Genomic DNA, 14,609 nt, shown 5'->3' on the forward strand with positions numbered 1-14,609 from the left:
TTTTTAGGCTGTAAACTTTAACTGTTATGTAAGCCAACTAGACAGACAGTGTATCTCTCTTCCTCCTGTATATTAGCAGATAAAAGGCATCACATACTTGAATGAATGGTAAATAAAGAATGCTGGAAATAACTGCATCTCCATTAGCCTATATGCTCTGCAGAGACTGCCTTCTTCATGTCGTGAATTGCAGCTGATGTTTTAAGATGGCAATTGGCAATTTGACTTATACAACATTCGTAAGTTGTACATTTGACTCATACAATAACCCACCTTCGAGTGATGCGCTAGTTTCTTCATGTTTTGTTTTTTGCGCCGGACTGAAACTGTCTTTTCACCGACATCTCTTCACCTGCACTAGTGGCCGTATCAAAGCCGTGATTGGTCAGATGTCGATTAATTGCAACGGTGTCGGGTTACAGACGTGCTCCTCTTGTCACCTCTCACTCTCGCGGGGGGTGCGCAGAGAACTGAGCGGAGAACTGCGCACAGCAGCTGAGGCCCTCTGGGCGGGGCCCCCTGCGCAAGGCGGGGCCCCATGCAGCCTGCGTGATTGGCCTGTAGGGAGGGGCGGCCCTGATGACGTGCAAGCATAGTCATAGTACCCTTGAATGAGTGCTCCTGCCAGAGTTTTCAGGGTGTTTTTGTTTACCAGAGAGGAGATCCGGTATAGGAATCTGGTTCTTTGATTGACTTTTATTACATTGGATGCCATTTTGTCACAGGAGAGGTTTGCCTCAAGAATAGATCCTAGGTATGTAATGTCCTTCTTACTTGTGACAATAATGTCGCCCACTGCAACTGAGAAGTCGTCGGATTTGCTGAGATTATGTTTCGAACCGAAGAGAATGGACTCTGTTTTATCCAGGTGTAATGATAATGTATTATCGGCGAGCCAGGTGCAGATTCTGCCGAGCTCGGAGCTGAGGGTTTTTTCAACCTGCAACCTGTTCCTGTCAGAGACCAGCAGGGCTGAGTCGTCCGCGAACAGGAACAAGTTGCAGTCACATGCTGATGACATGACATTTACATAAATTAGGAACAGTAACGGACCTAATATGCTTCCTTGTGGAACACCACAGCTCACTGGCAGGGGGGGGGACAGAGTACTGTTTACCTCCACCATCTGTTCTCTCCCCTCCAGGTAGGATTGCATCCAGCTCACCGATAGTTTATCAAAACCAATTGCTTTTAGCTTGTCAATCAGAATGGGGTGATTGACAGTGTCGAAAGCCTTTTGTAGGTCCAGCATCACCATGCCGCAGTATTTGCCCTCGTCCACCTCTTGTTTGATGTGGTCGCTCAAATAAAGAAGGCATGTGTCAGTGGAGTGGGATGTTCTAAAGCCAGATTGAAATTCATAGATTAGTTTCTTTTCCGCGAGGTACTTTTCGACCTGTTCATATACTATTTTTTCCATGACTTTCGAGATGGAGGTAAGTATAGAAACAGGGCGGTAGTTGCCTGGGTCCAATTTGCTGCCCTTTTTGTGCAGGGGGGTTACTCTTGCAATTTTGAAGTCTTTGGGTACTTTTCCCTGTTTTATGGAGAGGTTAATTATGTGAGCTATGACTGGTGAGATGGCGGTTGCTGTCTCTGAGGAATTTGGAGGGGATATTGTCGTGGCCAGTGGCCTTGTTAGGTTGGAGGGCGCTCAGTTTAATGAGTACCTCTGCTGTTGTTACCCTTGCTAGACTGAAATCATCTTTGCGTACCCCTAGGTTTTTGTAGTAGGTCATGATGTGATCTACTCCAAAAAGCCCTGAGTGGGAGGGTAATTTATTTACAAGAGTTGTGGCTATGTTTGTGAAAAAAATTTTCAAGTACTTGGCCACATCCAGTTTGTCTGTGATGAGCCTGTTATCTGTCTTTATGTTTAAGTTCGAAAATCTCGTTTTGAGTTTTTTACTGCAGCCAAGCTGGTTATTGAGTAATTTCCAAAGTTCACGGGGTTTATTTTTGTTTTCCTCAGTTTTGACATTGATGAAATTCTTTTTGGCAGTTTTGATCATGGAGCTTACGTCATTTCTTAGTCTGTTTCTTTCAATTTTTAGTTTAGTCACGTGGGCCTGGAGTTCACTGCTCGTGCTTTTGGAAAGCATTGACTGACTTTTATGAAACTCAGAGCATTTTTTGTCTCTGGTTTTCATGGCGGTCAGTATGCCGGAGTGCATCCACGGCTCAGCGCGATTTTTTACCCTGATTGTTCTTAGGAGGGCCAAATCATTGAGTATTGCAGAGAATTTGTTTTTGAAACCAAGCCATGTTTCTTCAACTTGTGTACCACTGAGCTCATCTGACCAGTCCAGGCTGTCCAGTTCTAGGTTAAAGGCCTCGCTAGCTAACAGCCTAACAGCCGTTGTGTATTTTATTATGTGAAGCACTAAATGGTTTTAGAAAAATATGGACTCTTGGTTTGTAGATATCTACTAAACTAAAGCAAATACAGAGAGTAGGCCTGTTATACTGAGTGATATATAGTATACACACTGCTCTGCTTTCTGCACGGACCTCACAGCTGTTCTCTCTGTAAACATCGCGTGGCGATGAGAGCAGTTAATAAAATAATATCCAGGGGATGCATGCAGAGCTGTCATTGGCTGAGATAAGTCCGGCCGTGCGTCACGTCTCTTTGAAACATCTCTGTTGCCGGAAATGCATCCACGAAGGAGCCGTGGAGGACCGTGGAGGACCCATCAGTGTATCCTCGGTTATAGCTCCTCCAGAGAGCCTCCTCGATGCTCGGTCCTCGAAGTGCATTTAGAGAAATGAGATGTCCTTCAACATGGCGCGCTGAAATTCATTTCCGGGTCACTACCGGAGGACCGAGGAGTCGAGGAGGGGGATTTGATGAAATGAGAAAGGGCCTCGGTGTCTCCTGGGTAGTTTTCATGAACATATCGGACTTATCTTATGGATTGCAGTGCATTATACTTGTGATGTGTAGTTCATACTTTATTCCAACTTTAAATATTTTAATACCTGAACACACTGCTGCTGTAAAATAATTTCCCAATTTGGGATTGATTAAGTGTCTGTCTATTTATTTTATAGATTAAAAAAACACATCTATGTATTTTCAAGATAAAGGTGATACACAATATAAACTGTATACTATTATTTTTCAAAGACATGTTATATTTCAAAAGCATATATTGCTATGTTTAGGACAAACAATTAAAGACTGCTTTAATTTAACAAATTCTACAATATAAAAGTGGCAGATTTGCTTTATGAAACAGAGCAGACCTACAGTATAGTGAAAACCACCCTTGAATGATGGGATCGGAGACTAAAAGCTTTAGGAATCCAAACTATAACATATAATAAGTACCCTGTATCAAGATTGATGCAAAACAAGTTAAATTTGACCTTTTTAGAGAGATTTAGAAGAAAAACCCACTTCTGGGGTCATTTGGGTGGATTTGCCATATCTCTGGCCCCCCTTGGTCGATTTTGATGATTGACATCTTTTTTTAACCGTTAGAGCCAATAGAATCGAGGGAAAGTTCCTAAAATCCATCTAAACATTACCCATTGGTGAATGAGTGCTGCGCAGCCAGAATGCCCTGGAACCGGAAGCTGCAATACACTCTGGTGGCTATCATTAGCAGCTAATATTAATTCTACGATTTTTACATAAAAATGGAATTATGGATTATTATGCTCCGTGATGTGTTTGCTTCCCCTGTCGCGAGTTCTGATCACTCAGGGATGATACCAATACCTATATAATCTGTGGAATCTCAGCTTTAATCGGATATCTTGTATGTGCAGTTACGATAAGTAATAAGGGTATTTTTACCTTGAGTTCTGTGCTAAGTGCGTTAGAATGTTTTCGCTCAGGGCTAATTTAGATGCTTCTTGTGAGACTTGTGTTTTGTTTCGGTAAAAATGCTTCATATCTTCAGTTAGCTGAGTTTCTACGTTAAGTGAGTGTGACATATTAATAGATTTTAAAATATTAAGAAGCCCTGAGACACAGTTTTGTGAAAAAACTACCCGCCAGACCCGGATTAGGGGCCTCTCGGGTTTACAGGTTAACACAATAAAGAAACAGACCGTATAGTACAGCACAAACAACACAAATGATCAATACTTTTCACTTGTAGTATTATAATGATTTAAATGCTGGTTCTTCTGGGGGTGTTTTATCCACCCTTAGCTACCGCAGCTGCACTGTACAATCGCTGGAGGACTGGGCTGTCACTCAAAAACTGAGTAGCCAATGGGGACGCACCACTGAAAGTCCCGCCCACCTGGGAGGTTTGTGTCAGAATCGAAATCAAAAAATGAGGGAGCGCAAAAGAGAAAGCTGCAGCGAGAGCAAAAGTGTGATCATTGAGAAAGAAGAAAGAAGAACTGCAAACAAAAACCTATGTTAAAACAAAGAAAAAAAACTTATAGTTTACATGATTACACACATTTGTTTGCATTTTATAGTTTCATTTTTGAAATTAATTTTATTTTGCTTGACTCAGTTTTTTTTCTCTTAAACTCTTAGTTTTGCTTTATTCTGAGAAAGTGTTTATTTGTATGATACAAAACTAATCCCATATGGGTGTTATCAAATCAAAATAAATAAAAACATTTTTAATAGATCGAGCAGGATATGTTTTCAGGATAAATATGACGTGAGGTGAGTCAATATTTATGAGGTGAAAGCGAAAGAAAACAAGTTTAGGATGATTCTGAAATGTTTTATATATTTGTTGGAACATTTCCAGAGTGATCCATGACGGCACACAGCACGGTGTCACTCACAATGACGGTGAACGGCTCTGACTAAAAAGAGCCTTCTTAAAAACACAGAATATGACAAAACACCAACAATCAACACTAAATCTGAGCCAGTTCCAATCCCATTTTTTTAATAACATACTGTACATAAAATAAAAAGGTTTATTTTCTCATACATCTGTGCAAAGATCCCCAAATTCCCTCGAACACCACCACCGACAAAGTGCATAACTGGAAGAACACTGTATGCTATGCATATCTTCAACACTCACATACTGGAGGTTTGACTAAAGCACAGGACAGAAGGAGTCATTATATGACAACATCCAATGGAATTAGCTTAACGTAACACATGACACCTTACAAACATCATCACACACTGAGTAAAATGTACAACTTGCAACAAACAGATATGCATGCAACATATGCATTTATATCATCATATTATCTTCATACAATACAAGAGTAATCTAATGACCATATATATTATATTCACAATCAATATATTACATTTCTGTTTCTGGATAATTGACTGTACCATACCTGTGGTTTTGCAGGATGCAACATGCTGCATATACTTTACATGAAACAAAGCTAAGTTCTGATCCATCACAATTTGTTTAGGAATGATTTGTTTGTTGGTGCATTCAAGGACAATGCGACATTTGAGAATCAGGTCGTGACAATCTCTGCTCACAAAGGTAATTTGGTTGGAGAATAAAACCTAGAAGAAGCAGATCAGCAGATATTGTTGTTGTGAAAATAGTTTCTTCGACTTCAAATGTTGTTCTTCCACATTCAAGGAGGCTGGCGTTTCCCAAAGCACCTGAACACACCATTGAGACAATAACAAATATGATATGTGAGGAATCTTAAATATGTATAAGGATTATTTGATGTCAAACTTAACACTCTTCCGGCGCAGACTGAAAACTCATCTCTTTCGACTCCACTTCGAGCGATAGAACTATTAACAAAGCACTTATATACTAATAAAGGACTGGCTTACCTAAAGCCAGTTGAGTAGCACTTGAAATGTTTTGGCTCTATGAAACCTGATGTACTTTATGATTCTGTTTTCTTCAAGGTTGTATCTTGTTGGTCGAATGCACTTATTGTAAGTCGCTTTGGATAAAAGCGTCAGCTAAATGCAATGTAATGTAATGTAACACAAGCTGATCCCTGACAGAAATAAACAAATCCATTTATATTTTATTTTGGATTTGTTTTAATTTGTTTTATAAAAGTTTTAATAATAGGACTATTTTTGCTTGTTTTCCGCAATGTATACCTCTTACTGTGTTTATGTATGCACCATTACGCCAGAGCAAATTCCTACTTGGTGATTAACCCGATTCTGATTCTTTAAAAAAAATATATATATTATATTTTATTGCATTCTATTTCAGTGTAAATGACTGCTTTATTTTATTTTATATTTTACCATATTTGTATTATTCTTTTGTAATGTTATTATAGTGTTTTTAAAATAGTTTGCTGTCTGTGTTTTCTTTTGTTTTTTTTACTTATGTATGCAGCACGACGCCAAGTTAAATTCCTCGTACGTGTTAACCTACCTGGTCAAACCTGATTCTGATTCTGGTTCTGAAGTGATCTCAGGTAACATAAAACATACACAACATGTATTTTCGAGGCTGAAACTCCTGCAAAACCACAAATATAGCACTTTAACGACAGCATGAAGGCATCACTCGCCTAATGCATGGAAGTGACACACAAACGTGCATGTAAAAAAATGAAAAAGTCCACCATAAAGTCCACAGTATTGGGTGTTGGGGGGGGGGGGGGGGGGTCCGTGCTCTAGCCCAGGCCCTGGTCCTGGCCCTCTGTGTGCCGGCGGCTGGTGCGTTTGCGCTGCTGCTGCCGGGGGCTTAGCTGTTCCCAGTACGACTGGCAGTACTGGTTTATCAGTCTGATCTCCGGGGGGAACGGCGTGGAGGCGAGGGACGACTGAGACGCCCCCCCCGCCCCCGCCTGGCGAGTTTTGGGCTGCTCGTCCTCGTCCTGAGCGGTGAGCGCCAGCACGATGTCCCGGTCCAGGATGCGCAGCGCCACGCGGGCCACCGTGTGTTTGAAGTTGTTCTCCGTGGCCAGGCAGTGGTACAGCCCCGCGTCTGATTGGTTCAGAAACTTCAGAAGGATGCCGTGGTTGGTCTTCAGGACTCCTCCCACACGGTTGAGCTGCAGAAAAAGAAAATCAAAGTTAGATTAGATTCCTTTATTGTCACTACAGAGAGTACAGCGAGATTCAAAGCACTCCCGATGGTGCAATCCAGAGAGGGCAAAAGTACACACATCCTTTGCTCAAGTAGAAGTACAGATACTCGTGTTTAAAAATACTCTGGTAAAAGTTGAAGTACTGACTAAACTTCTTTACTCAAGTCAAAGTAAAGAGGCTTTGAAATGTACTTCAGTAAAAAGTACCGATAACGAGCAGCTGTTTTAAAGAGTACCTGACCTCCCTTTATATTAAGAGAACAATAATGTCATTGTTAGCTAATGAATGTTTCCATGCTGAACAACGGCAACATGACAACGTTTCTATTGGTCCCTCTTCTTTAGAGAAGACCAGGAAATGATGGATACACGGATCGTGTTCAAATCAATAGGCACGCAATGACTAAAGAATAATGATCACGCACCAAACACACATTCAGACTAAAGGAACCAGCTGTTTGTAAAATGAGAGAAGTAGAAAGTTCAGGTATTTGTGTTCAACATGTAAGAAGTAGAAAGTACAGGTATTTGAGTTCAACATGTGAGAAGTAGAAAGTACAGGTATTTGTGTTCAACATGTAAGAAGTAGAAAGTACAGGTATTTGAGTTCAACATGTAAGAAGTAGAAAGTACAGGTATTTGGGTTCAACATGTGAGAAGTAGAAAGTACAGGTATTTGAGTTCAACATGTAAGAAGTAGAAAGTACAGGTATTTGAGTTCAACATGTAAGAAGTAGAAAGTACATGTATTTGAGTTCAACATGTAAGAAGTAGAAAGTACAGGTATTTGAGTTCAACATGTAAGAAGTAGAAAGTACAGGTATTTGGGTTCAACATGTAAGAAGTAGAAAGTACAGGTATTTGAGTTCAACATGTGAGAAGTAGAAAGTACAGGTATTTGGGTTCAACATGTAAGAAGTAGAAAGTACAGGTATTTGAGTTCAACATGTAAGAAGTAGAAAGTTCAGGTATTTGAGTTCAACATGTAAGAAGTAGAAAGTACAGGTATTTGTGTTCAACATGTAAGAAGTAGAAAGTTCAGGTATTTGAGTTCAACATGTAAGAAGTAGAAAGTACAGGTATTTGAGTTCAACATGTGAGAAGTAGAAAGTACAGGTATTTGTGTTCAACATGTAAGAAGTAGAAAGTACAGGTATTTGTGTTCAACATGTAAGAAGTAGAAAGTACAGGTATTTGTGTTCAACATGTAAGAAGTAGAAAGTACAGGTATTTGTGTTCAACGTGTAAGAAGTAGAAAGTACAGGTATTTGTCTTCAACATGTGAGAAGTCAAAGTAAAAAGTCATCAGAAAAATAAGTAGTGAAGTAAAGTACTGATAACAGAAAAATGTACTTAAGTACAGTAATGAAGTATTTGTACTCCACTACTTCCCAGCTCTGGCTATGAGTGTAGTGTAGTAGTAAACAGTAGAAATTAAACTTATTATTTCCTCACCACTTTCCTCCTCCCCTCCCTCTGGAACAGCCACTTGACCGAGGCCTGAGGAGAGCGAGGCTGGCACTCCAGGAAGGTGCTGCTGCCCTCCACCCCGAACTGCACCGTCTCCCTCAGACGCTTCTCCACTGCCACACACACACACACACACACACACACACACACACACACACACACACACACACACACACACACACCACACACACACACACACACACACACACACACACACACACACACACACACACACCCACACACACACACACACACACACACACACACACCCACACACACACACACACACACACACACACACACACACACACACACACACACACACACACACACACACACACACACCACACACACACACACACACACACACACACACACACACACACACACACACACACACACACACACACACACACACACAGAAACATTTAATTGCCTTGTCGTTGAACTGTGCTATATAAGTAAACTTGCCAAACACACACTCTGAAAGTTAAAGAGAACAGAAGAATTGCCCCACCTTTGGCATTGAAGCCCCTGCACTGCCTCAGAGGGTCTCCATGTTTAACGTCCTGTCTTCTGCTCCTCCTGAAAACAAGAAATGAAGAGTTAAGTTGACACTATAGGTCTGGACGATTAAATATCAAACATCATAATATTTTTAACTATATATCTTGATATGGATTTCAACCACATTGTAGTGTTGACTGTTGGGGGGTAAGTGAGAAGATAATACAACGGCTAGAACTGGTATATTCAAAAGTACATCACGGCGCAATTCGATAGAATACGATACGACAGAATATAAGACTAGGAAAAAATATAATCTGATACTATAAATCGGGAAAATATGATACAATACGATACAATGCAATATGATCAGATACAATATGACACGATATGATATGATACAATACGATAAGGTCCCATGTAATACGATGAAATACGATGCGATACGATTCAATACGATACTTTACGAGACGGTACCGTACAATATGATATTGGTACGATACGATTCAATATGATACGATGTGATCAATACTGTCAACTGAGGTTGTTTTAAATGTGCTATATAAATAAAGATTGAGATTGAATACGATACAATGCAAAACCATACAATATGATACACAATGACACATTATGATACGAAATAATTCGATATGATACGATACTATAATATACAATACGTGGGGTTTCGATACGATATGATATAATACGATACCATACTATATGATATGATATTGATACGGTAACATTCTATAATACTTTTTTTGTCAGATAACATTTTACATTTTCGCAACATTAACAAGGACAATATATTAAGTCAAGAAACAACGCATTTAACATTTAATTTCAATCCCTCAAGAAAATATGTTCAAGACCCAATAAGGGACATTTTATCTGGGATTAAACTGTCAAAAACAAGCGTCTTTGGGTTTCTAGAAAAGCGCTATATAAGTATCATGTATTATTATTTAATTTGAGTATTGACGGGTGCAGTAAAGCATGCTTCAGTGTGACCCCTGACCTCTTGGTGGAGGGGGTGAAGGCGGAGCAGCTCTCCCCGTCCCAGGCGCAGTAAGGGTCTCGGGCGAGGCAGCAGTCTGAGCACGCCCGGCCGTAAACCCCACAGCGGTGCAGAGACACCTGGGTCAGCCCCGCGTCCGACGACACGTACAGCTGTTGCTGTTGGGAGGCAAGAAAAACAGATTAAAGGTCCCCTATTATACTGTTTTTTATCAATATATCACAGGTCTCAGATATATACAGAACCTGTCTCTGATTGGCTGAAACACCAAACAGATCATTGCAGCATTACCCATAATCCCCTCTGTTTCAGCCCTGTTTCCAAAGTGCTGATTCTCTAGCCTCATCCCAATACCCCTCCTCGACTCCTCCTTTCCCTCACTCGCTTCCCTTCCTTGCGTCTTAGCTCCGCCTCCGTAAGATGCGAGCGAGAGACACGAGGAGGTGACGCGAGGACAGAGGAGTCCTCAGGTATTAATTGGGATGTCCTCGTTCACTCAAACGTCACTCTTAAACGACGTCTGTTAATGATGACATGTGCACAGCTGTATCCCCTCTCATCGGGCTTAACTAAAGAACCCCTTAGAACCGGCCCATTTGTTGTTAAATATTTATTTTAATGAATGAATCTTTCTCTTGTTAGTCAAGGAATTCAATGTATGATGGTTGGTCCTGCTTTTGTGTTCCGTTTTGGTGTAAAATGTAGCCTACGTTTAAATAAAAATATAATTATAGTAATGTGAAAGCCTTTTAGAAATGAATTACACATAATAATTCCCACGGAGCTGTGAGCACTTATACATTTATGTGACGCTTTTCCACTCAGTTGTCGGTTTTTCTCTGTTGAAATCGACCAACTGTGAAGGTGGGGGCGGGGCTTTTATACGCGAGTAGTGAAAACACTTCCGCGTAGTCTGCTCGCGTGTATCCTCCCTTTCGTCTCCTCCCTTTCGTCTCCTCCCTTTCGTCTCCTCCCTTTCGTCTCCTCCCTTTCGTCTCCTCCCTTTCGTCTCCTCCCGCACCCCTCCTCCCTCACCCCTCCTCCCTCACCCCTCCTCGACTCCTCCGTGTGCATTTCAGCTATTGGGACGTCCTTCAAAATGGAGTGTCTTGATCGATTTCCGGGTCAAGTCCCGGAGGAGGGGAAGAGAGGAGTCGAGGAGGGGTATTGGGATGAGGCTTCTGTCTGTTACTTTAGATGAAAATAAGGAGCCCCTCCCCACGCCCCTCTGAGAGACATTTGGTTACAAAGAACTCAATGGTGCTCTAGGAGGAGATTCAGGTGATAAGGGGGCGGGGGGGTTACCTTGGTTGCTGATTGGCTAATGGTTACACAAGACAACACATCGTTATGACATCACAAAGTGGCCAAAATCTGATCAGCTCGTTTTCAGACAGGTTTTTATAGAAATGGATCAAAAAGAGAGAGAATCTTTGTTCCTGAAACTTTCAGAGACTCTTTCCACAGAGGGGACACATGTTGATGTAGAAGAGACATGAAGAAGAGGGGACACATGTTGATGTAGAAGAGACATGAAGAAGAGGGGACACATGTTGATGTAGAAGAGACATGAAGAAGAGGGGACACATGTTGATGTAGAAGAGACATGAAGAAGAGGGGACACATGTTGATGTAGAAGAGACATGAAGAAGAGGGGACACATGTTGATGTAGAAGAGATATGAAGAAGAGGGGACACATGTTGATGTAGAAGAGACATGAAGAAGAGGGGACACATGTTGATGTAGAAGAGATATGAAGAGAGGGGACACATGTTGATGTAGAAGAGACATGAAGAAGAGGGGACACATGTTGATGTAGAAGAGACATGAAGAAGAGGGGACACATGTTGATGTAGAAGAGACATGAAGAAGAGGGGACACATGTTGATGTAGAAGAGACATGGAGAAGAGGGGGACACATGTTGATGTAGAAGAGACATGAAGAAGAGGGGACACATGTTGATGTAGAAGAGACATGAAGAAGAGGGGACACATGTTGATGTAGAAGAGACATGAAGAAGAGGGGACACATGTTGATGAAGAAGAGACAGGAACAAGTGGATTTTGCACAATAGGTTCATGTATGTACATTTCCCCTCTGTAGGACGAATAAAGGTATTCTGATTCGTGCACTGAATGTGTCTTTTAGAAGTCAAGTTTATTTATAGAGCACTTTTCAACACGAGTGCTTTACAAAAATGAAAGACATTAAGAGCATTAAGAACCACATTATAAAATGGCATTTAAAAACACTCATTTAAAAGCAAAGATAATAAAACGACTAACACAGGGTACTTGAATATAAGTCACAGTGCAGTGTGAGATATGAACATATCAATTCAATAGAAGAAGTAACTTACTCTCTTAGACGATATCTTCATGGTTTTCACTGGAGCTCTGGACTGGAAATTGATAAAAGAGTTAATACATTTGTAATCTTCACGGCCTACTGTATATTTTCTACTTCTTAATGCTGCTTTAATTCTATTTTGAGGTGTTTGAATTCAGTTAATTTCTACTTATGTGCAATGCCTTGTTTTTTTCAATGTTTTTTCTGCTGCTGCAACGCAAACATTTCTGAAATTGGGATCAATAAAGTATCGTATCTTATGACAACAAATATCATTATTTAATCCTCTAACAAGGGATAGAAAAACAATGGCTTTAATCTAAGGATATGAGATTAATAATAATATCGAGGACATATTGAGACGTACCCGGAAAACCTCCACTTCCTCCAGCGTCAGCTCCTCCATGCTGGTCGGGTCCTTCGGCAACACGATCACTTTCTGGACGGTGCCTCGATCTGGAAATTACATTAAAAATGTTTATTGACAACATCAAAAAAAAACAAATGTATGACTTATTAAAAAAAGTATATATTCCCACTCTCCCAAGGAGGAATCGTGTTTGTTAAATATGTTTTAAAGGATAAAAACACAATAAAGATCAAGATATTATTCCCATTGTGGTCCTTTAGGTCAGTGTTTCTCAAACGTTTTCATACCAAGGACACTTAACCAATAAAAAGACACTCACGGACCTCCTGACAGTACAGCCTAATAATGACAGCTTAACCTTCTCGCCTCGTTCACACAATAAATCAATACAAATACAACTACAGATTAAATAAGCATTTAGTTCAAATGCGATTTAAAATGCTCTCAGGTTTTACACCTCTTATGAAATGTAGACTACATTTATCAAGGAGTTTATGTCCGAGCCAACAGACTCACAGATCGTTGGCTACTGAGAGAAATGCAAAATACACCGCATGTCGTACGACACAAACCTCCGCTGTGGATTTTCAAAACAAAATACAGTAAACCGATGGTCGCAGGCCTAAGTTTAACCTTGGTATCTGGCTTGATGACTGTCTCACTTTTAAACTTCATGTCAATAACCTGCTTAAAAAGCTGAGGGTTAGGCTAGGTTTCTTCTACAGGAACAAGTCCTGTTTCTCACTTGAGGCCAGGAAAAGGCTAGTCACTGTGACCTTTTTACCTGTGCTGGACTCTGGTGATCTGGTCTATATGAATGCACCTGCCCATTGCCTGAGCAAGTTAGATGCTGCGTATCACAGCGCACTGAGATTTGTGACAAACTGTAAAGCACTTACGCATCACTGTACCCTGTATACCAAGAAGGTTTTGCCATCACTTACTGTACGGAGGCTCAGTCACTGGTACTTTTCATTTACAAAGCCATGTTGGATAAACTACCATCTTATATCTGCTCCCTGATCTCTCTGCGAATTGAAAGTACTTATTGCCTGAGATCGCATGCTGTGGTTTATTAAATGTGCCAAGTGCTAGGACTGTCTTAGGGAAGAAAGCTTTTAGATGTGCAGCTCCACTAACATGGAACAGTCTGCAAAAAGAATGGAAAATTACCAAGCTAGTACCACTACATGTTTTTAAAGCTCGGTTGGATGCTACTCAATCAGATGCTGTTGGTACCTGTACATGTGGTTAAATATGTAAATTGTAATCCCTGTACATTTTGCTGTATGATGTCCTTTTGTTGTTCTGTTGTTTATGTTTTTATGTCTTCTTGTGGAACCTACTGCTGCAGGTCTCCCTTGAAAAAGAGATCATTGATCTCAATGGGATTTCACCTGGATAAATAAAGGTTTTGAATTGAATTGAATTGAACTCTCTGAGGTCTAAGCCATTTTTTCCCATGTTAGGCTCGACTGGGCTTTTTTTGTAAAAATGCTATTAAAACATGAACCTTGGTGACCATCGGGCTGGCCTGCATGCTCTGCCTACAAAACAAACATAAAAGAACGTTTCTGCAGCCCCAACAACAGCCTCTGATCATCAACAGGCTTCATACTCCCGGACCACTAGGGGGCGCTCACGGACCACACTGAAGCACTGCTTTAGGTGTATGTATTTACTTTTGAGTGTTTGATTGAGTGTATTAGCAAGATAAGTAACATTTAATGTAGGTGTGTGTCTGTCTGTCTGTCTGTATGTCTGTGTGTGTGTGAGAGAGAGAGAGAGAGAGAGAGAGAGAGAGAGAGAGAGAGAGAGAGAGAGAGAGAGAGAGAGAGAGAGAGAGAGAGAGAGAGAGAGAGAGAAGAGAGAGAGAGGAGAGAGAAGAGAATAGACATAGAAGTATCCAACCCAA

The 14,609-nt window shown here is 40.8% G+C and overlaps 1 protein-coding gene across 1 annotated transcript in view; it reads right to left on the minus strand.

Moving 5' to 3' along the window:
• Nucleotides 1-4,684: 4,684 nt before the first annotated feature.
• sema3ga (sema domain, immunoglobulin domain (Ig), short basic domain, secreted, (semaphorin) 3Ga) overlaps nt 4,685-14,609 on the minus strand; it is a 34,470-nt gene continuing 24,545 nt past the window's right edge. Inside the window, exons 9-14 of the mRNA XM_034216473.1 lie at nt 12,692-12,780; nt 12,335-12,376; nt 9,974-10,131; nt 8,966-9,033; nt 8,434-8,561; nt 4,685-6,942 (exon numbers count right to left, since the gene is read on the minus strand). Of these exons, the coding sequence (XP_034072364.1) occupies nt 6,562-6,942; nt 8,434-8,561; nt 8,966-9,033; nt 9,974-10,131; nt 12,335-12,376; nt 12,692-12,780 (866 nt within the window). The 3' untranslated portion in view covers nt 4,685-6,561. The remainder of the gene's footprint in view (nt 6,943-8,433; nt 8,562-8,965; nt 9,034-9,973; nt 10,132-12,334; nt 12,377-12,691; nt 12,781-14,609) is intronic.

Source organism: Gymnodraco acuticeps, unplaced genomic scaffold (assembly GCF_902827175.1).
Source record: "Gymnodraco acuticeps unplaced genomic scaffold, fGymAcu1.1, whole genome shotgun sequence".
Classification (NCBI taxonomy): Eukaryota; Metazoa; Chordata; class Actinopteri; order Perciformes; family Bathydraconidae; genus Gymnodraco; species Gymnodraco acuticeps.